The sequence below is a fragment of the Lathamus discolor genome (genome assembly GCF_037157495.1).
Source record: "Lathamus discolor isolate bLatDis1 chromosome 2 unlocalized genomic scaffold, bLatDis1.hap1 SUPER_2_unloc_1, whole genome shotgun sequence".
NCBI lineage: Eukaryota > Metazoa > Chordata > Aves > Psittaciformes > Psittacidae > Lathamus > Lathamus discolor.
The window spans coordinates 641703-669701 of record NW_027069094.1 but is presented as its reverse complement, the minus strand read 5'-3'; the positions used below and the strand labels follow the sequence as shown (position 1 = coordinate 669701).

At 68.8% G+C, this 27999-nt stretch overlaps 4 protein-coding genes across 5 annotated transcripts in view; 3 read left to right on the top strand and 1 right to left on the bottom strand.

The window, feature by feature from the left end:
* Positions 1–3: 3 nt before the first annotated feature.
* GRINA (glutamate ionotropic receptor NMDA type subunit associated protein 1) lies at positions 4–8774 on the top strand. The gene is made up of 7 exons (XM_065664176.1): positions 4–100; positions 5993–6280; positions 6870–6982; positions 7068–7268; positions 7618–7746; positions 8229–8372; positions 8480–8774. The coding sequence occupies exons 2-7, from the start codon at positions 6007–6009 to the stop codon at positions 8627–8629; spliced, it is 1011 nt and encodes a 336-aa protein (XP_065520248.1). The 5' UTR covers positions 4–100; positions 5993–6006; the 3' UTR covers positions 8630–8774.
* A 2282-nt stretch (positions 8775–11056) lies between these two features.
* SPATC1 (spermatogenesis and centriole associated 1) lies at positions 11057–13647 on the top strand (the record flags this gene model as incomplete). Its single annotated transcript, XM_065664135.1, is given in 6 exon segments — positions 11057–11231; positions 11234–11494; positions 11975–12223; positions 12686–13000; positions 13100–13239; positions 13330–13647. Coding segments are annotated over 6 exon segments (1458 nt in total), but the record flags the coding sequence as incomplete, so codon positions are not given.
* A 2364-nt stretch (positions 13648–16011) lies between these two features.
* On the top strand, positions 16012–22275 carry LOC136006165 (sphingomyelin phosphodiesterase 3-like). Of its 2 annotated transcripts, none has more exons than XM_065664179.1 (8): positions 16012–16123; positions 18216–18997; positions 19218–19290; positions 19363–19503; positions 20712–20801; positions 20981–21044; positions 21954–22098; positions 22177–22275. In XM_065664179.1, the coding sequence occupies exons 1-8, from the start codon at positions 16096–16098 to the stop codon at positions 22270–22272; spliced, it is 1419 nt and encodes a 472-aa protein (XP_065520251.1). In that variant the 5' UTR covers positions 16012–16095; the 3' UTR covers positions 22273–22275. The 2 variants fall into 2 exon arrangements, with proteins under 2 accessions (XP_065520251.1, XP_065520250.1); XM_065664178.1 differs by having other exon boundaries at positions 18216–19153.
* A 3159-nt stretch (positions 22276–25434) lies between these two features.
* OPLAH (5-oxoprolinase, ATP-hydrolysing) overlaps positions 25435–27999 on the bottom strand; it is a 3192-nt gene continuing 627 nt past the window's right edge. Inside the window, exons 3-7 of the mRNA XM_065664134.1 lie at positions 27768–27902; positions 27427–27576; positions 26610–26768; positions 25737–25899; positions 25435–25589 (exon numbers count right to left, since the gene is read on the bottom strand). Coding sequence (XP_065520206.1) covers positions 25435–25589; positions 25737–25899; positions 26610–26768; positions 27427–27576; positions 27768–27902 — 762 coding nt within the window. The remainder of the gene's footprint in view (positions 25590–25736; positions 25900–26609; positions 26769–27426; positions 27577–27767; positions 27903–27999) is intronic.

Genomic DNA, 27999 nt, shown 5'->3' with positions numbered 1-27999 from the left:
CTCCCTGCAGGCCCCGCCCCTTCCTTAGCCCCGCCCCTCCCGCAGGCCCCGCCCCCGCCGTGCCCCGCCCCTCCCGCAGCGCCTCGGACCCGCACGGCCGGTGAGCGGGGAGCTGGCGGGGGGGGGGGGGGGGGAAACGGGGGCTGCGGGGGGGGATGGGGGGGTGCGGGGGGGGGGTGCGGGGGGCCCGGGATCGCCCCCGAGCGCGGTTACAGCCCCCCCCCCCCCCCGGTGCTGCCGCATTCCGCGGGGGGGGACCCCCGGGAGCGGGACCTGCGGGGGAGGCGGGCGAGGGCCGGGATTAGCGCCGGGATCTGGGCCGGGATTAGCGCCGCGATCGCGGCTGCTGCTGCCGTAAATAGGCCGCGCCGGGGCTTTACCGGGCAAAGCGGTTTATGGGGCTCCGGGGGAGCGGGGGGGGGGGCCCTGAGCCCCGCGCTGCGTGATCCCGGGCACGGCGCGGGGGAAGCGCCCCCTGCACCCGTGGGGCCTGCACCCACTGCACCCATGGGGCCTGCACCCACTGCATCCATGGGGCCTGCACCCACTGCACCCATGGGGCCTGCACCCACTGCATCCATGGGGCCTGCACCCATGGGGCTTGTACTCCCTGCACCCATGGGGCCTGCACCCACTGCACCCATGGGGCTTGTACCCCCTGCACCCGTGGGGCTTGTACCCCTTGCACCCATGGGGCCTGCACCCACTGCACCCATGGGGCCTGAAACCCCTGCACCCGTGGGGCCTGCACCCACTGCACCCATGGGGCCTGAAACCCCTGCACCTATGGGGCCTGCACCCATGGGGCTTGTACCCCCTGCACCCATGGGGCCTGCACCCACTGCACCCATGGGGCTTGCATCCCCTGCACCCATGGGGCTTGTACCCCCTGCACCCGTGGGGCCTGCACCCACTGCACCCGTGGGGCCTGCACCCACTGCATCCATGGGGCCTGAAACCCCTGCACCCATGGGGCCTGCACCCACTGCATCCATGGGGCCTGAAACCCCTGCACCTATGGGGCCTGCACCCATGGGGCTTGTACCCCCTGCACCCATGGGGCCTGCACCCACTGCACCCATGGGGCTTGTACCCCCTGCACCCGTGGGGCTTGTACCCCTTGCACCCATGGGGCCTGCACCCACTGCACCCGTGGGGCCTGCACCCACTGCATCCATGGGGCCTGCACCCAATGGTGCCTGAACCCCTGCACCCATAGGACCTGCGCCCATGGGCAGCACCCCCACAGCCGGGCGCCCCCCCCCGTGCTGCCGCTCCCGGTGCCCGCTGCGCTCACGGCAGCTCCCCCCCCCCCCATCCCCTCGCCCTCCCCGGGGGTTCTCCCCGTGCTGCCTTCACCCCCCCGGGCCGGTGCAGCCGCAGCCGCGGTGCCGCAGGGCCGCAGCCCCCCCCCCCCCCCCCCCGCGTCCCTCCCGGTGGCACGGGGCCGGTGTCACGCGGCGGCGGCAGCTGCCCCGGTTGCGCCTCGGCCAGCTCTTGGCAGCGGCTGCGGCGGCCCCGAGCCACCGGCGCTGCGGCACCGGCACCGCAGCAGGGGCGCTGCCTGCGCCCTGCCTGCGCCCTGCCTGCACCCGCTGCCTGCGCCCTGCCTGCACCCGCTGCCTGCGCCCTGCCTGCACCCACTGCCTGTGCCCTGCCTGCACCCGCTGCCTGCGCCCTGCCTGCACCCACTGCCTGTGCCCTGCCTGCACCCACTGCCTGCGCCCTGCCTGCAACCACTGCCTGTGCCCTGCCTGCACCCACTGCCTGTGCCCTGCCTGCACCCACTGCCTGTGCCCTGCCTGCGCCCGCTGCCTGCACCCGCTGCCTGCACCCACTGCCTGCACCCTGCCTGCACCCACTGCCTGTGACCTGCCTGCGCCTTGCCTGCTCCCTGCCTGCGTGCTGCCTGCACCCGCTGCCTGCACCCCCTGCCTGCTCCCTGCCTGTGCCCTGCCTGCGCCCTGCCTGCACCCACTGCTTTCACCCTGCCTGCGCCCGCCTGCACCCACTGCCTGCACCCACTGCCTGCTCCCTGCCTGCTCCCTGCCTGCGCCCGCTGCCCTCAGCGCCTGCCGCAGCCGCCGCTCGGTTCGGTAACGCCGGGGCTCGGACCCGCGGGCGCCCCCGGGGCTCCGGTGGCGAGGGGCGACGGCGGCAGCGGCCCCGCCGCGGCCGAGGCCTCCCCAGGCCGGAGCAGGCGCGCTCTGGTCGCCATGGCAACGGCCCTGCCGCCGGCAGCCATCTTGTGCGGGCCTGGGCAGCGCCGGGCCGGGCCCCCCCCCCCCCCGGAACCGGGACCCCCCCGCGACCGGGCCCCGGAGCGAGAGGCGGGGGGGGGCTGGGGGGGAGATGGCGGCGGGGGGGGTGACAGCCATGGGGGGTGACAGCAGCAGGGGGGGTGACAGCCATAGGGGGTGACAGCCATGGGGGGCTGGCTGAGGCAGTGATGGTGCCAGGGGGTGATGGCAGCAGGGGTGCTGGTGGCCATTGGGTGCTGGTGGGCATTGGGTGCTGGAGGCCATTGGGTGCTGGTGGCCATGGGTGCTGGTGGCCATGGGTGCTGTTGTCAGTGGGTGCTGTTGTCCATGGTGCTGGTGCCCATGGGTGTTGTTGTCAGTGGGTGCTGTTGTCCATGGTGCTGGTGCCCATGGGTGTTGTTGTCAGTGGGTGCTGTTGTCAATGGGTGCTGGTGCCCATGGGTGCTGTTGTCAATGGGTTCTGTTGTCCATGGTGCTGGTGCCCATGGGTGCTGTTGTCAATGGGTTCTGTTGTCCATGGTGCTGGTGTCCATAGGTGCTGCTGTCCATGGGTGATGTGAATGGGTGTTGGTGTGCATGGGTGCTGCTGCCAATGGGTGCTGTTGCCCATGGGCGCTCTTGCCAATGGATGCTGGTCCCTATGGGTGTTGTCAGTGGGTGCTGTTGTCAATGGGTGCTGGTCCCTATGGGTGCTGGTCCCCATGGGTGCTGCTGCCCGTGGGTGCTGTTGTCAATGGGTGCTGGTCCCCATGGGTGTTGTCAATGGGTGCTGCTGTCCATGGGTGCTGTTACCAGTGGGCGCTGGTATCCATAGGTGCTGGTGTCCATGGATGCTGTTATCAGTGTGCGCTGTTATCAATGGGTGCTGGTGTCAATGGGTGCTGTTATCAGTGGGTGCTGATCCCCATGGGTGCTGTTACCAGTGGGCGCTGTTGCCATGGGCACTGTTACCAGTGGGTGCTGTTATCAATGGGTGCTGGTGTCAATAGGTGCTGATCCCCATGGGTGCTGTTATCAGTGGGTGCTGTTACCAGTGGGCGCTGTTATCAATGGGTGCTGGTGTCAATGGGTGCTATTACCAGTGGGTGCCGGTCCCCATGGGTGCTGTTACCAGTGGGCACTGTTACCAGTGGGTGCTGTTATCAATGGGTGCTGTTACCAGTGGGTGCTGATCCCCATGGGTGCTGTTACCAGTGGGCACTGCTGTCCACGGGTGTTATTATCAATGGGTGTTATTATCAATGGGTGCTGTTAACAGTGGGTGCTGTTACTAGTGGGTGCTGTTACCAGTGGGTGCTGTTACCAGTGGGTGCTGTTATCAATGGGTGCTAGTGTCAATGGGCGCTGTTATCAATGGGTGCTGTTACCAGTGGGTGCTGTTACCAGTGGGCCCTGTTATCAGTGGGTGCTGTTATCAATGGGCGCTGTTACTAGTGGGTGCTGTTACCAGTGGGTGCTGTTATCAATGGGTGCTGGTGTCAATGGGTGCAGTTACCAGTGGGTGCTGCTGTCCATGGGTGGTGATTCCCATGGGTGCTCTTACCAGTGGGTGCTGGTGCCCATGGGTGCTGTTATCAATGGGTGCTGGTGTCAATGGGTGCTGTTACCAGTGGGTGCTGCTGTCCATGGGTGCTGTTACCAGTGGGTGCTAGTGTCAATGAGTGCCGGTCCCCATGGGTGCTGTTACCAGTGGGTGCTGCTGTCCATGGGCGCTGTTATCAATGGGTGCTGGTATCAATGGGTGCTGGTGTCAATGGGTGCTGTTACCAGTGGGTGCTGCTGTCCATGGGTGCTGTTACCAGTGGGTGCTAGTGTCAATGAGTGCCGGTCCCCATGGGTGCTGTTACCAGTGGGTGCTGCTGTCCATGGGCGCTGTTATCAATGGGTGCTGGTCCCCATGGGCGCTGTTACCAGTGGGTGCTGTTATCAATGGGCGCTGTTACCAATGGGTGCCGGTCCCCATGGGCGCCGTTCCCAGCGGGTGCCGGTCCCCATGGGTGCTGTTACCAGTGGGTGCTGCTGTCAGTGGGTGCCGGTCCCCATGGGTGCTGCTGTCCATGGGTGCTGTTCTCAATGGGTGCCGGTCCCCATGGGTGCTGCTGTCCATGGGTGCTATTATCAATGGGCGCTGTTCTCAATGGGTGCTGGTGTCAATGGGTGCCGGTCCCCATGGGCGCTGTTCTCAATGGGCACTGTTCTCAATGGGTGCTGTTCTCAATGGGTGCCGGTCCCCATGGGTGCTGCTGTCCATGGGTGCTATTATCAATGGGCGCTGTTCTCAATGGGTGCTGTTCTCAATGGGTGTCGTTTGTTCCCAATGGGTGCCGGTCCCCATGGGCGCTGTTCTCAATGGTTGCTGGTGTCAATGGGTGCTGTTCTCAATGGGCGCTGTTTGTTCCAATGGGTGCCGGTCCCCATGGGTGCTGGTGTCAATGGGTGCTGTTCTCAATGGGTGCTGTTGTCAATGGGTGCTGGTGTCAATGGGCACTGTTCTCAACAGGCACTGTTTGTTCGCAATGGGTACCAGTCCCCACGGGCGCTGTTCTCAATGGGTGCTGTTGTCAATGGGTGCTGTTATCAATGGGTGCTGTTCTCAATGGGTGCCGGTCCCCACGGGCACTGTTCTCAATGGGTGCTGGTGTCAATGGGCGCTGTTCCCAATGGGTGCCGGTCCCCACGGGCGCTGTTCTCAATGGGCGCCGTTTGTCCCAATGGGTGCTGGTCCCCACGGGCACTGTTCTCAATGGGCGCTGTTCTCAATGGGTGCTGTTCTCAATGGGTGCCATTTGTTCCCAATGGGTGCCGGTCCCCACGGGCGCTGTTCTCAATGGGTGCTGTTCTCAATGGGTGCTGTTCTCAATGGGTGCCGGTCCCCATGGGCGCTGTTCTCAATGGGTGCTGGTGTCAATGGGTGCTGTTCTCAATGGGTGCCGTTTGTTCCCAATGGGTGCCGGTCCCCATGGGCGCTGTTCTTAATGGGTGCTGGTGTCAATGGGTGCTGTTCTCAATGGGTGCTGGTCCCCATGGGCGCTGTTCTCAATGGGTGCTGGTATCAATGGGTGCCGTTATCAATGGGTGCCGTTATCAATGGGTGCTGGTCCCCACGGGCGCTGTTCTCAATGGGTGCTGTTCTCAATGGGTGCTGTTCTCAATGGGTGCTATTATCAATGGGTGCTGGTCCCCACGGGCGCTGTTCTCAGTGGGCGCTGTTCTCAATGGGTGCTGCTGTCAATGGGTGCTGCTGTCAATGGGTGCTGCTGTCAATGGGTGCTGGTGTCAATGGGTGCTGCTGTCAATGGGTGCCAGTCCCCATGGGCGCTGTTCTCAGTGGGCGCTGTTCTCAATGGGTGCTGTTCTCAGTGGGTGCTGTTCTCAATGGGTGCTGTTCTCAGTGGGCGCTGTTATCAATGGGTGCTGCTGTCAATGGGTGCCGGTCCCCATGGGCGCTGTTCTCAATGGGTGCCGGTGTCAATGGGTGCTGTTCTCAATGGGTGCCGTTTGTCCCAATGGGTGCTGGTCCCCACGGGCACTGTTCTCAATGGGCGCTGTTCTCAATGGGTGCCGGTCCCCATGGGCGCTGTTCTCAATGGGTGCCGGTGTCAATGGGCGCTGTTCTCAATGGGTGCTGGTGTCAATGGGCGCTGTTCTCAATGGGTGCCGGTGTCAATGGGCGCTGTTCTCAATGGGCGCCGTTTGTCCCCACGGGCGCGCCCCGCCCCCTCTGCCCGCAGAGCGGATCCCGCCGATGTCCCACGAGAAGAGCTTCCTGGTGGGGGGGGAGGGGCTCCCGCCGCCCCCCGCGGGGCCCTTCCCGCCGGGGCCCTACCCCGCGCCGGGGCTGCCCTACGCCGCGCCGGCCGCGCCCTACCCGGCGCCCCCCGGGCCCTACCCCGCCGGGCCCTACCCCGCCGGGCCCTACCCCGCCGGGCCCTACCCGCCGCCGGGGCCGTACCCGCAGGGCCCCTACGCGCAGCCGCCGTACGCGCAGCCGCAGCCCATGGTGCCCGGCGACCAGGACTGTGAGTACCGGGGATGGGGGGGGGGGAATGGGGGGGAGGGGATGGGATTGCGGGGGGGGGGATGGGGGGGATGGTCCTGCCCCGGGCCCCCCCCCCCCCCGGTGAGCCCAGCCCCGGGGGTGGGGAGTGAGGATGCCCGGCCCTGGGGGCACAGAGCTCAAACCCCCCCCCCCCCCCCCATGCCCTGGGCCCCCCCCTTGGGTCCAGACCCCAGCGTCTCCCCCCTGGGACCCCCTCACCAGGGACGGGGACCCCTTCCCAGCTCCCGGGACCCCCCCACTCCTGGGGTCCCCCCAGCCCCTGCGTCCCCTTCTGGTCCCTGGGGCCCCCCTGGGTACCCCCGGCCCCCCCACAGACCCCTGTGTGCCCCCCAACCCCCTGCATCCCCCCCCAGCCCCTGGGTCGCTCCCAAGTCCCTGCCCCCCCCAGCCCATCTCTGCTCTCCCCTCCGCGCCTGCAGCCCCAACCGGGCCCCCGCCCCGGGGCCCATGGAGACCCAGAGCCCTGCTCATCAGAGCGGGTGAGCGGGCAGGGGGGGCAGGGGCAATGAGGGCCCCCCCTGGCACCCCTGCCCCCCTCCTCCCCGCAGCCCCCCTGCACAGCACCTACCACGAGGATGGGCCCCCCTCCTACTATGACAACCAGGACTTCCCCTCGGTGCACTGGGACGACAAGAGCGTGCGCCAGGCCTTCATCCGCAAGGTAAGAGCTGCCCCGTCCGTGGGGGCCGCGGTCGGGGGGGGGGGGGGGGCAGGTGCCACGCTGTCACCCTGTGTCCCCCCCCAAGGTGTTCCTGGTGCTCACGGTGCAGCTCAGCGTCACCTTCGCCTTCGTGGCCGCCTTCACCTTCTTCAAAGGGGTGAAGGGCTTCGTGCAGCGCAACGTGTGGACCTACTACGTGTCCTACGCCGTGTTCTTCATCTCCCTCATCGTGCTGAGCTGCTGCGGGGACTTCCGCCGCAAGCACCCCTGGAACCTGGTGGCCCTGGTGGGTGCAGGGGGCACGGGGGGCACGGGGGGGTGGGTTTGGGGCGCGGGGGAGGCGGATGTGCCCACGGCCGCCGTGGGGGGGTCCGCGTGCCCGCCCGCGCAGTCCCTGCTGACGCTCTGGTGGGGCAGGCGTGGGGTACAGCCGGGCCCGTGTGGGGCACCGGGGGTGGTTTTGGGGTGCCCTGCCCGTGACGCAGTGTCCCCCTGTGCACCCCCAGTCCGTCCTGACCCTCAGCCTGTCCTACGCGGTGGGGTGGGGTTTGGGGTGCGGTGGGGCCGGTTTGGGGCACCGGGGGTGGGTTTGGGGTGCCCTGCCCGTGACGCAGTGTCCCCCTGTGCACCCCCAGTCCGTCCTGACCCTCAGCCTGTCCTACATGGTGGGCATGATCGCCAGCTTCTACAACACCGACGCTGTCATCATGGCCGTGGGCATCACCGTCGTCGTCTGCTTCACCGTCGTCATCTTCTCCCTGCAGGTTTGCTGGGGGTCACCCCACAACCCCCGAGGGGGGATCTGCAGTGGGGGTAGGACCCCCCAGTGTTACCCCCAGCTTCCTGCTGGGAGCTCTGAACTGGGCGCATGAACCCCCCCCCCCCAGGCCCTGGTGGGGGCTCTCAATGGGGTGTACAACCCCCCCCCCCCCCCAACTTCCTACTGGGGCTGGGGGCTCCAAACTGGACATAGACCCCCCCCAGTTCCCTGCTGGGGGGGTTCCAACCTGGATATAGGACTCTCCTTGTCCCTGCTGGGGGCTCTGAATGGGGCATAGGACCCCCACTTGCTCCCTAACGGCTCAGGGTGCTGTGAACTGGGTGTAGGGCCCCCCTTGTCCCTGCTGCGGGGTTCCAAGCTGGGTGTACGCCCCCCCAGTCATCCCTCCCGGTCCCTGCTGGGGCTGGGGGCCTCCAAACTGGGCCTCGCCCCCCATCTCTCTGTGTGTTTCCCCCCCCCCCCCAGACCAAGTACGACTTCACCTCGTGCCGGGGCGTCCTCATCATCTGCCTGGTGGTGCTGATCCTCTTCTCCATCCTGCTCATCTTCATCCGGAACCGCATCATGGACATCATCTACGCCTCGCTGGGCGCCCTGCTCTTCACCTGCGTGAGTCTGCCCCCCCCTTACCCCCCCCCCCCCGCACCCCACATCCGCAGCGCCGCAGGGGCTCAACCTGCCCCTGGCTGCCCCTCACCGCGCGCCCCACACCGCAGTTCCTGGCTGTGGACACGCAGCTGATCCTGGGGAACAAGCAGCTGGCGCTCAGCCCCGAGGAGTACGTGTTCGCCGCGCTCAACCTCTACACAGACATCATCAACATCTTCCTCTACATCCTCGCCATCATCGGCAGGGCCAAGGAGTAACGTGACCCCCCCCGAACCGCGGCACCCCCCCCGTCACCCCTCCTCGTCACCCCCCCCCCATCACCGGTGTCACTCAGTGTCCCCAGTGTCCCTTAAAGCGTTTCTTTCCCCCCACAGCGGGGGGGGGGGGGAACACGGGGGGGTCCCCAAGCTGACATCACCCCCCCCAGCACCCCCCCGCCCACCCCCCCAGCTGTGAATCGGCGCCTCCCCCCCCCCCCCCACCTTATTGCGTTCAATGTGGACTGGAAGCACTTTGCCCCCCGCCAGCAGTGGAGCTCGGCCCCTCCGTCCTGCCCCCGTCGGCTGCCCCCTGCCCATCCCTGCCTGTCCCTGCCTGTCCCTGCCTGTCCCTGCCCTCACCTCCCCGCACCGCGCAGGCAGGGGCAGTGCTGGCAGCCCCCAGGCTGAAGGCAGAGCTGAGGCACCCTGAGAGCGTCCCTGCAGGGGCTCAGCTCTGTCCCTGCCCGGTGGGGGGGTCCCAGCCCTTGCCCCCCCGTGCGGCTCCTGCTGTCAATAATAAACCCCCGTTAGTTCATCTCTGCCGTCTCTGGTTCTGCTTCTCCCGGCCCGGCCGAACCGGGGCTGCGGCTGCCGGCAGGGCCCCCGCTGCGCGCGGCACCCCCAGTGGTGGGGCAGCCCCCCCCCCGTCCTCTCCTACCGGCGCCAGCACCGCACGGGGTCAGTTATGGTCGCACCGACACCAACGCCGGGCTCAGCCGCAACCGGGGCTTTATTCAAGAGCAGGCCCCGCACCGGGCTCCATCGCGGGCCCCGGCCTTGCCGCGCCGGCTCTGTGCCGCCGGCGGCACAGGTGGGTCCTGGTGCGCCCGGAGCTCGAAGCTCCTGGCGATGACCTGCACCATGTTGGCGGCACCGGTGGCACGCGGCTGCCGACAGCAGCTCCCTGGCACCAGCGCCTCCCGCTCCTGCTGCCTCCAGCCCATGTCCCACGGGGGGCTCTTCGGGGCCAGGGCGCAGCCGCAGCCCGGCCCCGGCTCTGCTTCTCCATCGCGGCACTGCGGGGACACGGCGAGACCCTGCGGGGAGAGAGGTGCAGTGGTGGTGGTGCCGTGGCGGTGCTCCGTGCCATACGGCAATGCTCCGTTGTGGCGCTGTGCCATATGGCAATGCTCCGTGCCATACGGCAATGCTCCATTGTGGCGCTGTGCCATATGGCAATGCTCCGTGCCATACGGCAATGCTCCGTTGTGGCGCTGTGCCATATGGCAATGCTCCGTGCCATACGGCAATGCTCCGTTGTGGTGCCGTGCCATATGGCAATGCTCCGTCGTGGCGCTGTGCCATATGGCAATGCTCCATGCCATACGGCAATGCTCCATTGTGGCGCTGTGCCATATGGCAATGCTCCGTGCCATACGGCAATGCTCCGTGCCATGCAGCAAGGCTCCCTGCCCCCTGGCAAGGCTCCGTGCCAGCCCAGCACACCAATCCTTACCTCCTGGCTGCAGGGCTGCTGATTGAGCTCCGGTTCCCCATGGGGCTCCCTGCCCGCTCTGGCCGCCGCCCGGGTGCCGCGCCAGCACTGCCGCGGTTCATGGCTGACGATGGCACCAATGCCAGGTGCCAGCTGCACGTCCCGGGCGCAGCTGCGGTGCTGGCGGCGCTGCCGGGAGCAGGAGGTTTCGCTGCGGGTTGGTGCCGCGGGGCCGGGCTCAGGCCCACGCTGGTGCCCGACGCCCGGCACCGGCTCCACGTGGGCGCAGCAGCCGTGGGCCGCGTGCCAGGCGGGCTCACAGCGGAGGTGGCCGTAGGGCTGGGCCTGGCACGGGCATTGCCCGGGGCACACGGGAGCCTCCACCGGCGCCCATGCCGGCTCCTGAAAGCTCTCCATGGCACGCCGGAAGCCCTGGTTGTGCCGGCGCAGCCGCTCCAGTGACGGGGAAGCGGTGAGGCTGGCACAGCACCGCTCCTTGGGGCTGCCATAATCCTGCTCCGGCTGCGGGGCCGGCAGGCGCCGGCTCAGCAGCTCCTCCAGCAGCTCGGCCGCCAGGCCCGTGGCGATGAAGGAGCGGCGGTCGATGGCGGTGCTGGTGCTGGCGCTGACCCGGCACAAGGCCAGGGCGGTGCTGAGGGCCTCCTCCTCGCCGGGGCACCGCACAACCGGGGGGCTCCCGGTGCTGGGGGTCAAGTCGGCGGCCGAGGACGCGGCGCTGCCGAGGCTCTCGGTGGAGCACGCGGGCGCACCGGGCCACGCGCGGGGCCATGGGGCCGGCTGAGCGAGCCCGGCGCAGCCCTCGTGGGGGTCCCAGCACCCGGAAGGGCTGGGCCAGGCTCCCCATAGGGGTCCCTGGGGCGGCAGCGCCGCGGTGACCCAGCACGAGCCACAGCACGGCCCCAGCTGGGCTCCTGCGGGCACAGAACAATGGGGATGGGGACAGGGCCCCGCCATGGGGCACCCGTGGCGGTGGCACCCCCAGCAGGGAGCCGGTTGCTGCCCCCCCAGCACCACCGTACCCTCCTCGTGCCGGTCGAGCGGGTGCCTCCCGGAGCGCAGCACCATGGCGGTGCCGGGCACCGCGGCCGCGCCGTGTGATGGGGGCAACGTCCCTTTGTGACGTCCCCATGGAACCGGGGTTCCGGTTCCACGGGGGTGCGGGGCTGTCACTGGCACCGCCACCGGGCAGCCCATGGAGCCGGTGCCGCGCGCGGGGCTCACGGTCCTGGCCTGCTACGACCGCCTGCGCCGCGAGATCCAGGCGCTGCTGGCGGAGAATGAGGAGCTGGCGCGAGCTGTGGGGCGGCTGCAGGACCAGCGGCAGCTCTGGCAATGCCAGCGGGGTGTGCCCGGCTCCGCGCCGCCGCTCAGGACCAACGGCGGCTACTTCCCCTTCCCTGGCACAGGTTGGTGGTGGTGGTGGCAGAGGGGTTGTGGTGGTGGCACAGGGGTTATGGCGGTGGTGGCACAGGGGTTGTGGTGGTGGCACAGGGGTTATGGCAGTGGTGGCAGAGGGTTGTGGTGGTGGCACAGGGGTTGCACTGGTGGCACAGGGGTTATGGCGGTGGCGGCAGAGGGTTGTGATGGTGGCAGAGGGCACCCCCTGGCAGTGACAGTGGCACAGGGGTTGTGGTGGTGACGGCAGAGGGTTGTGGTGGTGGCACAGGGGTTGTGGTGGTGATGGCAGAGGGTTGTGGTGGTGGCACAGGGGTTGTGGTGGTGGCGCAGGGGTTGTGGTGGTGGCAGAGGGTTGTGGTGGTGGCACAGGGGTTGTGGTGGTGGCACAGGGGTTGTGGGGGTGGCAGAGGGTTGTGGTGGTGGCACAGGGGTTGTGGTGGTGGCAGAGGGTTGTGGTGGTGGCACATCCACTGACGGCAGCACTGCAGCGAGCGGCGCGCCGGAGCTGGCACCGCTGCAGCAGAGCTCCCCGTGGGACATCATCCAGCAGTCGCAGGATGGGCCCTGGGCCCCGCTGCCGCTGGGGTCGACGGTCACCGACAGCAGCGCCGGCATCAGCGGCAGTGCTGGCATCAGCAGCGGCATCGCCGACATCAGCAGCGGCATTGCCGACATCAGCAGTGGCCTGCACAGCAACTTGAGCAGCGGCATGATATTCGCTGATGGCAGGATGAGATGTATATGGAGGGGGCTTTCCATCCCATCCCATCTCCACTCTAACCCCATCCCATCCCAACCCCAACCCATCCCTATCTCATCCCATCCCCATCCATCCTAACCCTATCCCATCTCCGTGTCACCATCCCCATCCCATCCTAACCCCATTCTTATCCCCATCCCAACCCAATCCCCATCCCATCCCAATCCCATCCCGTCCCTATCCCATCCCAACCAATCTCCATCCCCATTCCATCCCCATCCATCCCGACCCTATCCCATCTCCGTGCCACCATCCCCATGCCATCCTAACCCCATCCTCACCCCCATCCCAACCCAATCCCATCCTAACCCCATCCCATCCCCATGCCTTCCCCATCCCTTCCCACCCCATCCCCAGCCCCTTCCCCAGCCCCACCCCACCCCCTGGCTCGATGGTGCCGGTGCAGCCCCCCCCCCCCAAGTCTTCTCCTCCTCGGCAGCGCTCCCGGTGCCCGTGCCCGGCCCCCCCGGCTCCGGCAGCCTCCGCCTCTCGTGTCCCCTGAGCCGCTTCAGCGCCGCCGGCAGCCCCGGCTCCCGGCGCCCGGCCGCGGCTCTGCGGGGCTCCTCGGCGCTGGAGCTGAGCAGCGGCAGCATGAGGCTGTCGGACCTGCGGCCGCCGGCGCCCGGGCCCCCCCGGGCCCCCGTCCCACCGCCGGCGGCCCCGGCCTCGCCACCGCCGGCACCGCAAGCGCCGGGGATGGAGCTGCCGGGCTCGGCGGCGGGGCAGGGCTGGCAGCCGAGCTGGGGATCCCCAGGTGAGCCGGGGCCGGGGGGGGGGGTCCCGACGGGGAGCTCCGGTCCGCGGTGCCGCTGCCCATGTGCGGGGCTGACTCCCTCCGCCGGGGGCCCCGCAGGGAGCCGGCACCGGCCCTGGGAGGCGCTGGTGGGCGAGATCGCCTTCCAGCTCGACCGCCGCATCCTCGCCAGCGTCTTCCCCGACCGGGCGCGGCTCTACGGCTTCACCGTCGCCAACATCCCCGAGAAGATCCTGACGGTACGAACCGTGCGGACCGGACCCCCCCCCCCAACACACACACCGCCCCCCCCGGCCCCGCGGCCCTGACCCGGCGCTCTCCGCCCGCAGACGGCGCTGAGCGCACCCCCGGGCAGCTTCGACGAGCGCTGCTGCCTCGCTGCCGTGCGGCGCTACCTGGGCGTGATGGGGCGGCTGCAGGCGCTGGGCTACAGCCCCTCGGTGCACCCCGCGCTCGCCGAGGCGCTGGTGAACGCCTTCGGCATCCTGCAGGGGCCCGACTGCCCCGACGGGGCGCCCAGCCCGGCCTTCCTGCGCCGCGTCCTGGCCGAGACGGTGCCGGGCCCGGCGCTGCGGGACGCCACGGTGCTGCTGGAGAGCCTGGAGGCGCTGGCGCGGGACGACGGGCACCCGCTGTTCTTCTGGTGAGCGCGGGCAGCGCCGCCGGCACCGGGCAGCGGCTGCGGGCAATAAACGGGCAGCAAAGCGCCAAGGGCGCGTGCGGCGGCGCTGGGTGCAGGCAGGGTTACGGGCAGCGGTGCTGGGTGCAGGCAGGGTTACGGGCAGCGGTGCTGGGTGCAGGCAGGGTTGCAGGCAGCGGCACTGGGTGCAGGCAGGATTATGGGCAGCGGCGCTGGGTGCAGGCAGGGTTGCAGGCAGCAGCACTGGGTGCAGGCAGGGTTGCAGGCAGCAGCACTGGGTGCAGGCAGGGTTGCAGGCAGCGGTGCTGGGTGCAGGCAGGGTTGCAGGCAGTGGCACTGAGTGCAGGCAGGGTTGCAGGCAGCAGCACTGGGTGCAGGCAGGGTTGCAGGCAGCGGTGCTGGGTGCAGGCAGGGTTGCAGGCAGCGGCGCTGGGTGCAGGCAGGGTTACGGGCAGCGGTGCTGAGTGCAGGCAGGGTTGCGGGCAGCAGCACTGGGTGCAGGCAGGGTTAGGGGCAGCGGTACTGGGTGCAGGCAGGGTTATAGGCAGCGGTGCTGGGTGCAGGCAGGATTACAGACAGCGGCACTGGGTGCAGGCAGGGTTATGGACAGCGGCACTGGATGCAGGCAGGATTACAGGCAGCAGTGCTGAGTGCAGGCAGGGTTGCAGGCAGCGGCGCTGGGTGCAGGCAGGGTTACGGGCAGCGGTGCTGGGTGCAAGCAGGGTTACAGGCAGCACCACCGGGTTCAGGCAAGGGTACATACGGCAGCACTGGGTGCAGGCAGGGTTACGGGCATCAGCACTCGGTGCAGGCAGGGGTACAGACAGCAACACTGAGTGCAGGCAGGATTACGGGCAGCGGTGCTGGGTGCAGGCAGGGTTGCAGGCAGCGGTGCTGGGTGCAGGCAGGGTTACGGGCAGCAGCACTGGGTGCAGGCAGGGTTGCAGGCAGCGGTGCTGGGTGCAGGCAGGGTTACGGGCAGCAGCACTGGGTGCAGGCAGGGTTGCAGGCAGCGGCACTGGGTGCAGGCAGGGTTGCAGGCAGCAGCACTGGGTGCAGGCAGGGTTGCAGGCAGCAGCACTGGGTGCAGGCGGGGTTGCAGGCAGCAGCGCTGGGTGCAGGCAGGGTTGCAGGCAGCGGTGCTGGGTGCAGGCAGGGTTGCAGGCAGCAGGGCAGGGAGGGGGGGGTCACCCCGCGGTCAAGGCCTTGGCTCTTTTCCCTGTTTCCTTTGGCCGCCGCCGCCGCTCGGATGCGGAAGCGGGAGCCGGGAACCGGCACCGGGAGCAGCGGCGGGAGGGGGGGCACGGGCACCCCTGGCCCTGCCGTGACCGCGGGCGGGGGCCGGGCCCGGGGCTCGGTGCAGGTTTCTGGGGCGCTCGGCGCCCGCCTCAGCCCCGGCTCCCGGCGCTGCCCGCGGCAGGAAGGGGAAAGGCAGCGCGGAGTCAGCCGGCCCCGGAGGGGAACCGGCGGGCGCACGGGGCCGGCCCGAGCCCGGCCCGCACAGCCGGAGCTCATCCAGGAGCTGCCGGGTAGGGGACAGCACCAGCACCAGCACCAGCACCCAGCACCCAGCACCCAGCACCCAGCACCAGCACCAGCACCAGCACCAGCACCCAGCACCAGCACCCAGCACCAAGCGCCAGCACCCAGCACCCAGCACCCAGCACCCAGCACCAGCACCAGCACCAGCACCCAGCACCCAGCACCCAGCACCCAGCACCAGCACCCAGCGCCCAGCACCAGCACCAGCACCAGCACCCAGCACCAGCACCAGCACCCAGCACCAGCACCAGCACCCAGCGCCCAGCGCCCAGCACCAGCACCAGCACCCAGCACCCAGCGCCAGCACCCAGCACCCAGCACCCAGCACCCAGCACCAGCACCCAGCACCCAGCACCAGCACCCTGCAGCCAGCACCAGCACCAGCACCCAGCGCCCAGCACCCAGCAACCAGCACCAGCACCCAGAACCCTTCACCCAGCACCAGCACCCAGCACCCAGCACCCAGCGCCCAGCACCCAGCACCAGCACCAGCACCCAGCACCCAGCACCAGCACCCAGAACCCTTCACCCAGCACCAGCACCCAGCACCCAGCACCAGCACCAGCACCCAGCACCCGCCACCCGCCCCCGGGCACCGGCGCAGCCAGGACGCGGCAGACAAGGGGTTACAGCGCCGGTTGAACCAGCCGGGCAAGGTGCAGCACGAGCAGCCGCGGCTCCCTGCCTGTACCACTGCCAGACCTTGCCCGTACCGCTGCCCTCCCGTGCCCACACCATGCCCGCCCCTGCCCGCAGGTGGAGCCGGACGTGCGGCGCTGGCCACGCACCGCGGCAGGAATGTCGCCAGCCCGGGCACCGGGCACGGCCGCAGCCAGCGGGTGTTTGTGACCTGCGGAGCCGCCGGTGACCGTCGGCAGCGGGCCCGGAGCCTCCCGTGCTGGTGGCTTTGGCCATGGAGCCCGGTGCCGTGGAGGGCGAAGGTGAGCGGCGGGCACCGGGGACACGGGACGTGGCGTGGCCGCGGCGGAGGGACTGGTGCGGGCAGGGCCGGTGCGGGCAGGGGCCGGTGCGGGCAGGGGCCGGTGCGGGCAGCTCAGGGCTGCCGGGCTCTCAGGGAAGGAACCAGCACTGGGGGTCGGTGCCACTCACGCCGCGGCCAGCACCGAAGGCAGGGACGGGCAGGAGCTGCCCGGCAGCACGGTGCAGGCAGCACAGGACAGGCAGCAAGGTACGGGCAGTGCGGTGAAGGCAAACAGGCGGGTGCTGGGCAGACACAGCACCGGGGGCCCCGGTGCTGCCTGCACTGCCAGACACTGCCGGTTCTGCTGCCTGTACCACGGGAAATGCCACTTCCTGCTGCTGCCCCCACCACAAGGCAATAGGGCAGTGCTGCTTCCTGCTGCCGCTTCCTGCGCTGTGGGGCGATGGGTCAATGCGTCTTCCTGCTGCTTCCTGCGCTGTGGGGCGATGGGTCAATGCGTCTTCCTGCTGCCTGCACCTTGGGGCAATGAGGCAATACCTCTTCCTGCTGCCTGCACCATGGGGCAATGAGTCAATGCCTCTTTCTTCTGCCTGCACCATGGGGCGATGGGTCAATGCCTCTTCCTGCTGCCTGCACATTGGGGCAATGGGTCAATGCCTCCTCTTCCTCCTCCCTGCACCGTGGGGCGATGGGTCAATGCCTCTTCCTGCTGCCTGCGCCATGGGGCAGTGCTGGTTCTGCTGCCTGCACAATGCCCGCAGCAGTCCTGTGAGAGCAGTGACTGCTGCCTGCTTCTCCCTGTTCCTGCTCCGGCTCCGCGCTCGGCCCCACCGGCTCTGCCGGCTCCGCTGTGTCTGCGGGCGCTGCCTGCACCGGTCTGGTCTGTCCGTGGCTCTCGGTGACCCTGGCACCGCGGGGGCCGCTCCCCGCACACTCACACTCCCGTGACAGCGATCGCCCTTCCCGTGGGATGCGGGAGCCGCTGGGAAGTGCCGGGCCCTGGGCTGAATCACTGGGAGCTGGGCCAGCACCTGGGGGCAGGAACCATGGGGTAGGAACTGTGCCAGAGTCGTGCCAGAACCGTGCCGGGGCCGTGCCGGGGTCAGTGGGGTGGGAACCAGCCCCATGGCTGTGCCCCGGCCCCATGGCGGCAGCAGGGATGGAGCCAAGGTTGGTGCCAGGCCGGGGTCACCAGCAGCCAACGCAGCCCCAGCATTCCCAGTGCCCCCAGCATCCCCAGTGCCCCCAGTGCCCGCAGCATCCCCAGTGCCCCCAGTGCCCGCAGCATCCCCAGTGCCCAGCACCATCCCGCGCCGGAGCGGGTGTGGGAGGGCAGGACTGAGGCAAGGCTCAGGCAGGACTCAGGACGTGGGCAGGGCCCAGGGCTGGGGCAGGACTCGGGTAGGGTCAGGTTAGACTGGGGCAGGACTCAGAGAGGACTCAGATGGGACTCAGAGAGGACTCAAGCTTAGGTAAGACCCAGGCTCGGTCAGTACTCGGGTAGGGTCAGGTTAGACTCAGGCAGGACTCAGGCTGGAGCAGGGCTCCAGCTCAGGCAGGACTCAGGCAGGACTCTGGTTCAGGCAGGACTTGGGCTTGACCAGGACCCAGGCTCAGGCAGGACCTGGGCTTGGACAGGACCCGGGCTCAGGCAGGACTCAGGCAGGACTCTGGTTCAGGCAGGGCTCGGGCTCAGGCAGGGCTCGGGCAGGGCCCAGGCAGGACTCAGGCAAGACTTTGGGTCAGGCAGGGCTTGGGGTCAGGCAGGGCTCGGGCTCGGGCAGGGCTCGGGCAGGGCTCGGGCTTGGGCAGGACCCGGGGTCAGGCAGGGCTCGGGCAGGGCTCGGGCAGGGCTCGGGGAGGCTCGCTCAGGCCCCGCAGGCGGTGCCGGGGCAGACGCGGCGCTTTCGGCCGCGGCGCCGGGTCCTGCCCCCCGCGGTGCCGGGAACCCGCCGGGCTCAGCCCCTTGGCGGCTCCGGCGGCGCCGGTGCCCCCGCGGCCCCCGCCCGGCTCCGGTGCCCCCGCGGGGCGCGCACGGGGGAGGCGGGGGCCGAGGCGGCTCGGTCCCGACGCGGCTCCGTGCCCCGCAGGTGCCGGCGGGGCCCCCGCGCCGAGCGCCCGGCCCGCGACGCCGCTGCCGGAGGCCCCGTTCCGCAGCCCCGCGCTGGCGGCTCTGGACGCCGTGGCCCGGGCGCTGCTGGCTCCCGGCTCCTGGGCCCTGGACCGGCTCCTGGACCTGCGGCCCACGACGGCGGAGCGGGAGCGGCGGCGGCGGGGCCCGTGCGGTTGGTGCCGCGGCTGCGCCGCGTGGGCGCTGGCGGGGCCGGTGCTCGCGGCGCTGCTGCTGCTGTCGCTGCCGCTCACGGCGCTGGGGCTGCTGCTGTGGCTGCCGCTGCAGGCGGCGCGGAGCCCCTTCCTTTACCAGCGCACGGCAGCGGCGCCGGCCGAGCCCTGGGACCTGCGGCAGCCCCGGACCTTCACGTTCGTCAGCGCCAACCTCTGCCTCCTGCCCAGCGGCTTGGCCAAGTTCAGCAACCTGGGGCGCACCCCGCAGCGCGCCGCGGACATCGCCCGCCGCCTCGTCCCGGCCACCTCGGGCCCCGACAGCGACCGCGCCGGCCTGGTCGGGCCGCGGCCCCGCCGGGCCAGCGGCTACGGGGGCACCGTGCGCGCCGGGCGCAGCGTGGCCCTGGACGTGGCGGAGCCGGAGCTGGAGGCGGCGGAGCCGGGGCCGCCGGAGCCGGAGCCGCCGCTGTCCGAGCGCTTCCCCCCGGACGCCGACGTCCTTTGCCTGCAGGAGGTGTTCGACGGCGCGGCCGCCGCGCGTCTCCGCCGCCGGCTCGGCCGCGCGTTCCCGCACGTTATCTCGGAGGTGGGCACGGCGGGGCTGCGGCGCGGGCGCCTGCGGCTGCTCGGCAGCGGCCTCCTCCTCGCCAGCCGCTTCCCGGTCCTGGCCGCCGCCTTCCGCGGCTTCCCCAACGGCGCCCGGGAGGACGCCGCGGCCGACAAGGGGCTGCTGATGGTGCAGGTGAGCGCCGGCCCCGCCGCCCGCCGCCGCCGCCGCCGGGCCCCGCTGACGCCGTGTCCCGCAGGTGCAGCTGGGCTCGGCGCGGAGGGGCCGCATCGTGGGGTACCTCGGCTGCACGCACCTGCAGGCGCCGGCCGGTGAGCGGGGCGGGGAGCAGCGGGGCCGGCCGCGGCGGGGCGGCAGCGGTTCCACGGCCCCGTGTGCCGCAGGGGACGGCGCCGTGCGGGACGCGCAGCTGAGGCTGGCGCTGCGCTGGCTGCAGCGCTTCCAGCAGGAGCAGGCCCGCGGAGGGGACCTGGTGGCCTTCGACGTCCTCTGCGGGGACCTCAACTTCGACAACTGCTCCCGCGGTGGGGGCTCGGGGAGGGGGCGCTCGGGGGCGGGGGGGGGGGGGGATAGGGGGGAGCGCGGGGGCGGGGGGGATACGGGGCATGGGGATAGGGGACATGGGGATAGGGGATATGGGGGAACATGGGGATACGGGGATACAGGACATGGGGACATGGGGATAGGGGGATATGGGGACATGGGACATGGGGATATGGGGGAACATGGGGATGGGGGGAACATGGGGATATGGGGATGTGGGACATGGGGATATGGGACATGGGGCTATGGGGATATAGGACATGGGGATAGCAGATATGGGGGAACGTGGGGTATGGGACATGGGACATGGGGATATGGGGATACGGGACATGGGGATATGGGACATGGGGTTATGGGACATGGGGATAGGGGGGAACATGAGGACATAGGGGATACTGGGATATGGGGATAGGGGATATGGGGGAACATGGGGATATGGGGATACGGGACATGGGGATAGGGGATATGGGGATATGGGGGAACATGGGGATATGGGGGAACATGGGGACATAGCGGATACTGGGACATGGGGATACGGGGGAACATGGGGATATGGGGACATGGGACATGAGGACATGGGGATATGGGGCATGGGGATATGGGGACATGGGGATATGGGGATATGGGACATGGGGATATGGGGATACGGGGCATGGGGATATGGGACATGGGGATATGGGGCATGGGGATATGGGGACATGGGGATATGGGGCATGGGGATATGGGACATGGGGAACATGGGGATATGGGGATGTGGGACATGGGGGAACATGGGGATATGGGGGAACATGGGGACATAGGGGATACTGGGACATGGGGATAGGGGATATGGGGGAACATGGGGATATGGGGACATGGAACATGGGGACATGGGGATATGGGGGAATATGGGGACATAGTGGATATTGGGACATGGGGACAGGGGATAGGGGGATATGGGACGTGGGGATATGGGACATAAGGACATGAGGATAGGCGATATGGGGGAACATGGGGATATGGGGACATGGGACATGGGGATATGGGGATATGGGACATGGGGATATGGGGATAAGGGATATGGGGATATGGGACATGGGGATATGGGACATAACTACATGGGGACAGGGGATATGGGGACTGAGGGCCGTGAGGGCCCATGGGGCACACGGTGTCCACGGGGCGACCCGGTCTGTGTCCCTGCCCGCAGGGGACCAGCTCAACCAGCGGCACCAGCTCTTCGAGCTGTACCAGGACCCGTGTCGCCAGGGACCGGGGCAGGATGAGCCCTGGGCCATAGGTGGGACTGGGCAGCCCCTGTCACCAGCCAGGGACACAGCGTGGCTCTGGGCCATGGCCTGGCCCGGCCCTGGCACCGGCCCTGTCCTCATCCCCATTTGTCCCAACCCCTGTGTCCGTGTCCCCCCATATCCTTGTGTCCCCCCATATCCTTGTGTCCCCCATCTCCCCCCTTCCCAGGCACCCTCCTCAACTACCTGGAGATCTACGAGGAGCCCGTGTCCACCCCGGAGAAGATGAAGAGGTGACGGGGAGGGGACCTGGGGGCACATGGGGCAAGGTCATGGAAGCCCTGGGGGGGGCCCCATCCCTGTGCTATGGGGTCCCTGTGCCATGGGGAACCTGTGCCATGGGGAACCTGTGCCATGGGGTCCCTGTGCCATGGGGTCCCTGTGCCACTCCATCCCTGTGCCATGGGGTCCCTGTGCCACCCCATCCCTGTGCCATGGGGTCCCTGTGCCACCCCATCCCTGTGCCACCACGTCCTTGTGCTGCCATGTTGTCAGGTCACCGTGTCCCCGCACCATCACGTCCCCGTGCCGCTGTTTCCCTCTGCCAATGGCGTCCCCGTGTCCCCATTCCACCTTGCCCCTATCCCACGGTGCCCCTGTCCTGCCACATTCCCCATCCCAAGTCCCCCATCCCCTGGTATCTTCATGCCACGGTGTCCCAGTGCTGTGGTGTCCCGGTGCCGCACTTCCCTCACCCTGCGCTGCCCCATCCCCTGTTGACCGGGTGCCACGGTTCCCCCCCACCCCACGTTACCCCCCCCCACGTTGCCCCCCCCCACGTTGCCCCCTCCCCGTTGCCCCCCCCCACGTTACCCCCCACCCCACGTTACCCCCCCCCCACATTACCCCCACCCCACGTTGCCCCCCCCCCCCACGTCCCCCCCCACGTTGCCCCCCCCCCCACGTTGCCCCCCCCCCCACGTTCCCCCCCCCCCCACGTTCCCCCCCCCCACGTTGCCCCCCCCCCACATTACCCCCACCCCACGTTACCCCACCCCACATTACCCCCCCCCCACATTACCCCCCCCCACGTTCCCCCCCCCCCCACGTTGCCCCCACCCCACGTTGCCCCCCCCGTGCTGTCCCCCCCCCCCGGTGCTGTCCCCCCTGCGCCCCCCTCACCGCTCGCCCCTGGCCCTCAGGACCCTCTCCACCCCCGGTGGCCGCTGCCGGTTCCTGGCGGGCCCCATCCTGGCCTCGGGGCATCCGGACACCGCATTTCCAGGCCCGTGCCGGGGCCGCCGCGTGGATTACGCCGTGTTCCGGCCGCGGCCGCCGCTGCGCACGGTGAGAGCTGCACCGGGGGGGGGGGCACCCCGAGAGCCCCCAGCCCCCCCCGTGACCCCCCCGTCCCCTGCCCCCCAGGACGTCGCCGCCGTCTCCTTCATCACCTGCTTGGCCACGTGCTCCGATCACCTGCCCGTGGCCCTGAGCCTGCACGTGGGGCCCGGCGCGCCCTGACACCGGCACGGGACACCGGCACTGGGACAACCGGCACCGGGACACCGGCACCGGGACACCAGCACTGGGGACACCGGGCACAGGGACAAGGGCACAGGGGACACCGGGCACAGGGACACCGGGACATGGGGACATGGGGCACAGGGACACCGGGCACAGGGACACCGGCACCGGGACACCGGCACTGGGACACCGGGACACGGGGACATGGGGACACCGACACCAGGACACAGGGACACCGGCCCTGGGACACTGGGACATGGGGCACAGGGACATGGGGACACCAAAGCACCGGGACAACGGGACAGGGGGACACCGGCACCGGGACACCGGCACCGGGACACCAGGACACGGGGACATGGGGACACCGACACCAGGACACAGGGACACGGGCACTGGGACACGGGGACATGGGGCACAGGGACATGGGGACACCAGCACCGGGACACCAACATGGGGACACCGGCACTGGGACAACGGGACAGGGGGACACCGGCACCGGGACACGGGGACACGGGGCACAGGGACACCGGGACATGGGGACACCAGCACCGGGACACCAACACAGGGACACCAGCACCGGGACACCGGGACAGGGGTGACTGAGACACGGAGCTGGTGTCCCTGTGCCACCACATCCGGCACGGAGCCAGCACCATCGTGGCACCCGTCTGGCACTGATCCGGCCCCAATCCAGCAGTGACCCAGCGCTGGTTCAGTGTTGGTCCAGTGTTGATCCAGCCCCAATCCAGCACTGATCCAGCACGGATCCGGCAGTGATCCGACACTGATCCGGCACCATCGTGGCACCAATCTGGCACTGATCCGGCACCATCCAGCAGTGATCCAACACTGATCCAGCACCATTGTGGCACCGATCTGGCACTGATCCGGCACCAATCCAGCAGTGATCCAGCGCTGGTTCAGTATTGGTCCAGTGTTGATCCGGGACCAATCCAGCCCTGACCCAGCATTGATCCCGTATTGATGAGGCATTGATCTGGTATTCACTCAGCACTGATCCAGCACCAGTATGGCACCAATCCAGCATTGATCCGGCACGGATCCAGCATGGATCTGGGACCAATTCAGCATTGATCCAGCATTGATCCGGAAGCAATCTGGTATATGGTCTGACATCGATCCTACATTGATCCAGTATTGATGGGGCATTGATCCAGCAGCAATCCAGCATTGATCCGGGGACCAATCCAGCATTGATCCAGCATTGATTTGACATGGACCCAGCACCAATCTGACACTGACCCTGCACTGATCCAGCAGTGATCTGCCACCAATATGGTACTGATCTGGCACCGATCTGGGGCCAATCTGGCATTGATCCGGCATTGATCCGGTATTGATGGGGCATTGATCTGGGACCAGTCTGGCGTTGATCCATCATTGGTCCGACATTGATCCGCATTGATCTGGAACCAATCTGACATTGATCCAGCATTGATCCGGTATTGATGTGGTATTGATGGGGCATTGATCTGACATTGATCTGGGAGCAGTCTGGCGTTGATCCAGCATTGATCCGACATTGATCCATCATTGATCCGACATTGATCTGGGACCAATCTGACATTGATCCAGCATTGATCCGACATTGATCCGGCATTGATCTGACATTGATGTGGTATTGATGGGGCATTGTTCTGGCACCAATCCGGCATCGGTCCGGCATTGATGAGACACTGATCCAGCATTGACCCGGCTCCAGTCACTTTTATCATAAAGATCCAAGTGCTGCCCCCAGCCCCACAGCACTTGGGGGGCTGCCCCCCCCATCACTGGGGGGCAGCGACCCTCGTCACACACAAGGCCATGGGCAGGTCTGAATCCTTTATTAGAAGGCACCAAGCTGGGATCAATGGGGCAGATGGAGACCCACACTTGTGGGGCTCAGCCCCCACATTTGAGGGGTGCTGGGTAGGGGTCCCCATGTGCTTCAAGGCAGAAGGGTTGGAGCCCATAGGCAGAGCTATGGGGCAGATGCTGCCCCATAGCAGTACCCTGAGCTCTGCCCCGTGACAGGGTGACCCTCGGTCCCCTCTGCTTTGGGGGGTGCATAGCTGGAGTTGGGGAACTGCCCCATAGAGGGTGAAGGGAGCTGGGGTCTGCCCATGGAGTGTGCATAGCTACAATCAAGGGGATGCTGCTTGGGGGCTGCCCTATCGACTGTGCCTATCTAGGGTTGGGGGCTGCCCCACAGGGAGTGAGTGTAGGGAGGGAAGCTGCCCTATGGGGTGTGCATTGGGGTTGGGGTCTGCCACATGAACTGTGCGTATCTAGGGTTGGGGCTGCCCCATAGAGTGTGTGTAGTGAGGGGAGCTGCCCTATGGGGGGTGTGTGAAGGGAGCTCGGTGGATGCCCCATGGATTGTGTGTAGCTAAGATCAAGGGGGTGCTACTTGGGGGTTGGGGGGCTGCCCTATAGACTTGTGCGTATCTAGGGTTGGGGGGCTGCCCCATGGGATATATGCATGTGGGGTTGGAGGATTGCCCTATGGGCTGTGCATACCTTGGGGGGGCTGCCCCATGGGGTGTGTGCCTCTGGGGTTGGGAGCTGCCCATTGGGTGTGCTGTGGGGCAGCCCATGGGGTGTGCTGTGGGGCTGCCCATGGGGTGTGCTGTGGGGCAGCCCATGGGGTGTGCTGTGTGCTGTGGGGCAGCCCATGGGGGTGTGCTGTGTGCTGTGGGGCTGCCCATGGGGTGTGCTGTGGGGCAGCCCATGGGGTGTGCTGTGTGCTGTGGGGCAGCCCATGGGGTGTGCTGTGTGCTGTGGGGCAGCCCACGGGGTGTGCTGTGTGCTGTGGGGCAGCCCCATGGCCGCACTTGTGGGGCAGCCCCTCAGACGCTCTCCTGCACCCGCCGGTACTCGAAGACGCTGCCCCGCGCTCGGTGAAGGTGGGGGGGGGCGGTGGCACCGCGGTGTCCCCCCAGTCTCTGTCCCCGGCTGCGTCCTCAGCCCCATCCCCGGCCCCATCCTCTGGGGCTCCGAAGCCGCCGCCACCGGGGGTCAGGAGGCGGGAAAACGTCCTATGGGGGGGAGCAGGGGTCAGGGGGGGAATGGGGGTTATGGGGGAATATGGGGGCTAGCGGGGCTGGGAGGGATCTGTGGGGGGGGTATGGGGGTCTGTGCGGTATCTATGGGTCTCTATGGGTTATGTCTCCTGGGGTCTATCGGTGATGTGTGGGGCATCCCCGCGCTCACCCCCGGCTCCACCGACACCGAGCTCTTGCCGCCCAGGTTGATGGTTCTCCCGTCGCGGCGCAGCAGCAGGTTCAGGCCCGGGGCACCGGGGCTGCCCCCTGAGGGAGAGATGGGGGTTAAGGGGGGGGTTATAGGGGGCCACAGCCGTACTGGTCCGTACTGGCCCGTACTGGCCCGTACTGGTCCGTACTGGTCCGTACTGGCCCGTGGGTGCCAGCGCTGGCTCCTGCCCCCCGTGCCCTCACCGCGGAGCCCGTAGGGGCGCAGCACCCGCCGCTCGCTCAAGCACCCGCCAGCTCCAGCCGCTCCCGGAACAGCAGCTCCCGGACCAGGCCGTCCCCGCCGCGCCAGCGCCCGGCGCCGCCCGAGCCCGGCCGCAGCCCGAAGCGCTGCAGCACCACCGGGTACCTGCGGGGCAGCGCCGGCGGCTCCAGGGCTCCCCAGTGCTCCCCAGTGCTCCCCAGCGCCCCCCCAGTGCCCCCCAGTGCTCCCCAGTGCCCCCCAGTGCCCCCCAGCGCTCCCCAGCACACCCCAGGGCTCCCCAGCGCTCACAGAGCCCCCTGCACCCCCTGCACCCCCGGGTACCTGCGGGCAGCGCCGGCGGCTCCAGCGCCCCCCAGTGCTCCCCAGTGCTCCCCAGTGCTCCCCAGTGCTCCCCAGCGCCCCCCAGTGCTCCCCAGCGCCCCCCAGCGCTCCCCAGCGCCCCCCAGTGTTCCCCAGCGCCCCCCAGCGCTCCCCAGTGCTCCCCAGCGCCCCCCAGTGCTCCCCAGCGCCCCCCAGCGCTCCCCAGTGCCCCCCAGTGCTCCCCAGTGCTCCCCAGTGCTCCCCAGTGCTCACAGAGCCCCCTACACCCCCGGCGCCGGCAGCTCCAGTGCTCCCCAGCGCCCCCCAGTGCCCATAACGCCCCCTGCACCCCCGGGTACCTGCGGGGCAGCGCCGGCAGCTCCAGTGCTCCCCAGTGCTCCCCAGTGCCCCCCCAGTGCCCCCCAGTGCTCCCCAGCGCCCCCCAGTGCCCCCCAGTGCTCCCCAGCGCTCCCCAGCTCCCCCCGCACCCCCGGGTACCCCCCTGCACCCCCAGAGCCCGGCCCCCCCCGGCCCTGGGGGGTGCCCCCCCGCACCGCTGCTCGAGGATCTCGGGGTCGGTGATGCGGGTGTTGGTCATGTGCGTGTGCACCCCCGCTGCGGCCGTGCCAGCCGGGCCCGGCCCCGGCGCCGCCCGCCACCGTCTCGTAGTAACCGGAGCGGGCGGTGCCGAAGGTGACGTTGTTCATGCAGCCCTGGGGGGGGGGCACCGCGTGAGGCACCGGCACCGGGGGCACCCCCGAGCCCCGGCACCCCGGACCCCCGAGACCTGGGGGCCTCAAGACATCGGCACCCCCTGACCCCCGGCACCTGAGGCTGCAGCACCCAGGGCCCCCCGGACCCTCGATCTCAGCACCCAGGACCCCCGGACCCTCGATCTCAGCACCCAGGGCCCCCCGGACCCTTTATGCACAGCACCCAGGACGCTCGGGCCCCCAGCACCCTGAAACTGCCAACCCCCGGGGCCCCCATGTACCCCACTTCCACCGGTGCCCCCCACTTCTCCATTGCCTCCTATTGCCCTCAGTTCTCCAACGCACCCCATCCCCACTCGTTACCGCCCCCCCATTGCCCCCCATTGCCCCCATTCCTCCGGTCCCTCATCACCCCCCATTGCCCCCCATTGCCCCCATTCCCTCTGGTCCCTCATCACCCCCTATTGCCCCCCCATTGCCCCCATCCCCTCCTGTCCCTCATCACCCCCCATTGCCCCCCATTGCCCCCATTCCCTCTGGTCCCTCATCACCCCCCATTGCCCCCATTGCCCCCATCCCCTCCTGTCCCTCATCACCCCCCATCGCCCCCCATTGCCCCCATTCCCCCCCGTCCCCCCCCACTGCCCCCAGCCCGTACCTGGGACGCGGCGCAGACGCCAAAGGCCTTGAAGATGACGTCCACCACGCGCTGGGAGGTGAGGACGTTGCCCCCCACCACGGCGGCCTCGGGCGAGGGGTCCAGGATGGAGCCCTTGGGGATGAGCACGCGCACAGGGGCCAGGCAGCCCTGGGGGGGTGGTGGGGGGGGGCGCAGTCAGCACCCACCCGATCCCCCCCCCCCCCACCCCAGGGCACCCCCACCACGGGAGCAGGGGCCAGGGCCCCCCCCAGCTCCAGGCCCGTCGTGCCCGGGGCCAGCAGCACCCCCAGCTCGGGCCTGGGCTGCTTTGGGGCGCAGGGGGGGTGCCGCAGCCGCACCTGGTTGAGGGGCAGCTCCTGCCCCACCATGCAGCGCACGCAGTAGATGATGGCAGCCAGCGTGACGGCGCGCGGCGCGTTCCAGTTGCCCAGCACCTCGGGGCCCGTGCCCGAGAAGTCAAACACGGCGCTGCCCTGCAGCGGGGGGCACCCAGTGCACCCCAAAGTGCATGGATATAGACCCAGCGCACCCCAAAGTGCATGGATATAGACCCAGCGCACCCCAAAGTGA

Coding starts and splice junctions, on each gene's coding strand:
- LOC136006165 (XM_065664178.1), top strand. CDS start 16,096: ATGGAGCCCGGTGCCGTGGAGGGCGAAG. Junction 19,291..19,362: donor GCACCTGCAGGCGCCGGCCG/GTGAGCGGGGCG, acceptor CGTGTGCCGCAG/GGGACGGCGCCGTGCGGGAC. Junction 20,802..20,980: donor GGATGAGCCCTGGGCCATAG/GTGGGACTGGGC, acceptor CCCCCTTCCCAG/GCACCCTCCTCAACTACCTG.
- GRINA (XM_065664176.1), top strand. CDS start 6,007: ATGTCCCACGAGAAGAGCTTCCTGGTGGGGGGGGAGGGGCTCCCGCCG. Junction 6,281..6,869: donor GGTGCCCGGCGACCAGGACT/GTGAGTACCGGG, acceptor TCCTCCCCGCAG/CCCCCCTGCACAGCACCTAC. Junction 6,983..7,067: donor GCCAGGCCTTCATCCGCAAG/GTAAGAGCTGCC, acceptor TCCCCCCCCAAG/GTGTTCCTGGTGCTCACGGT.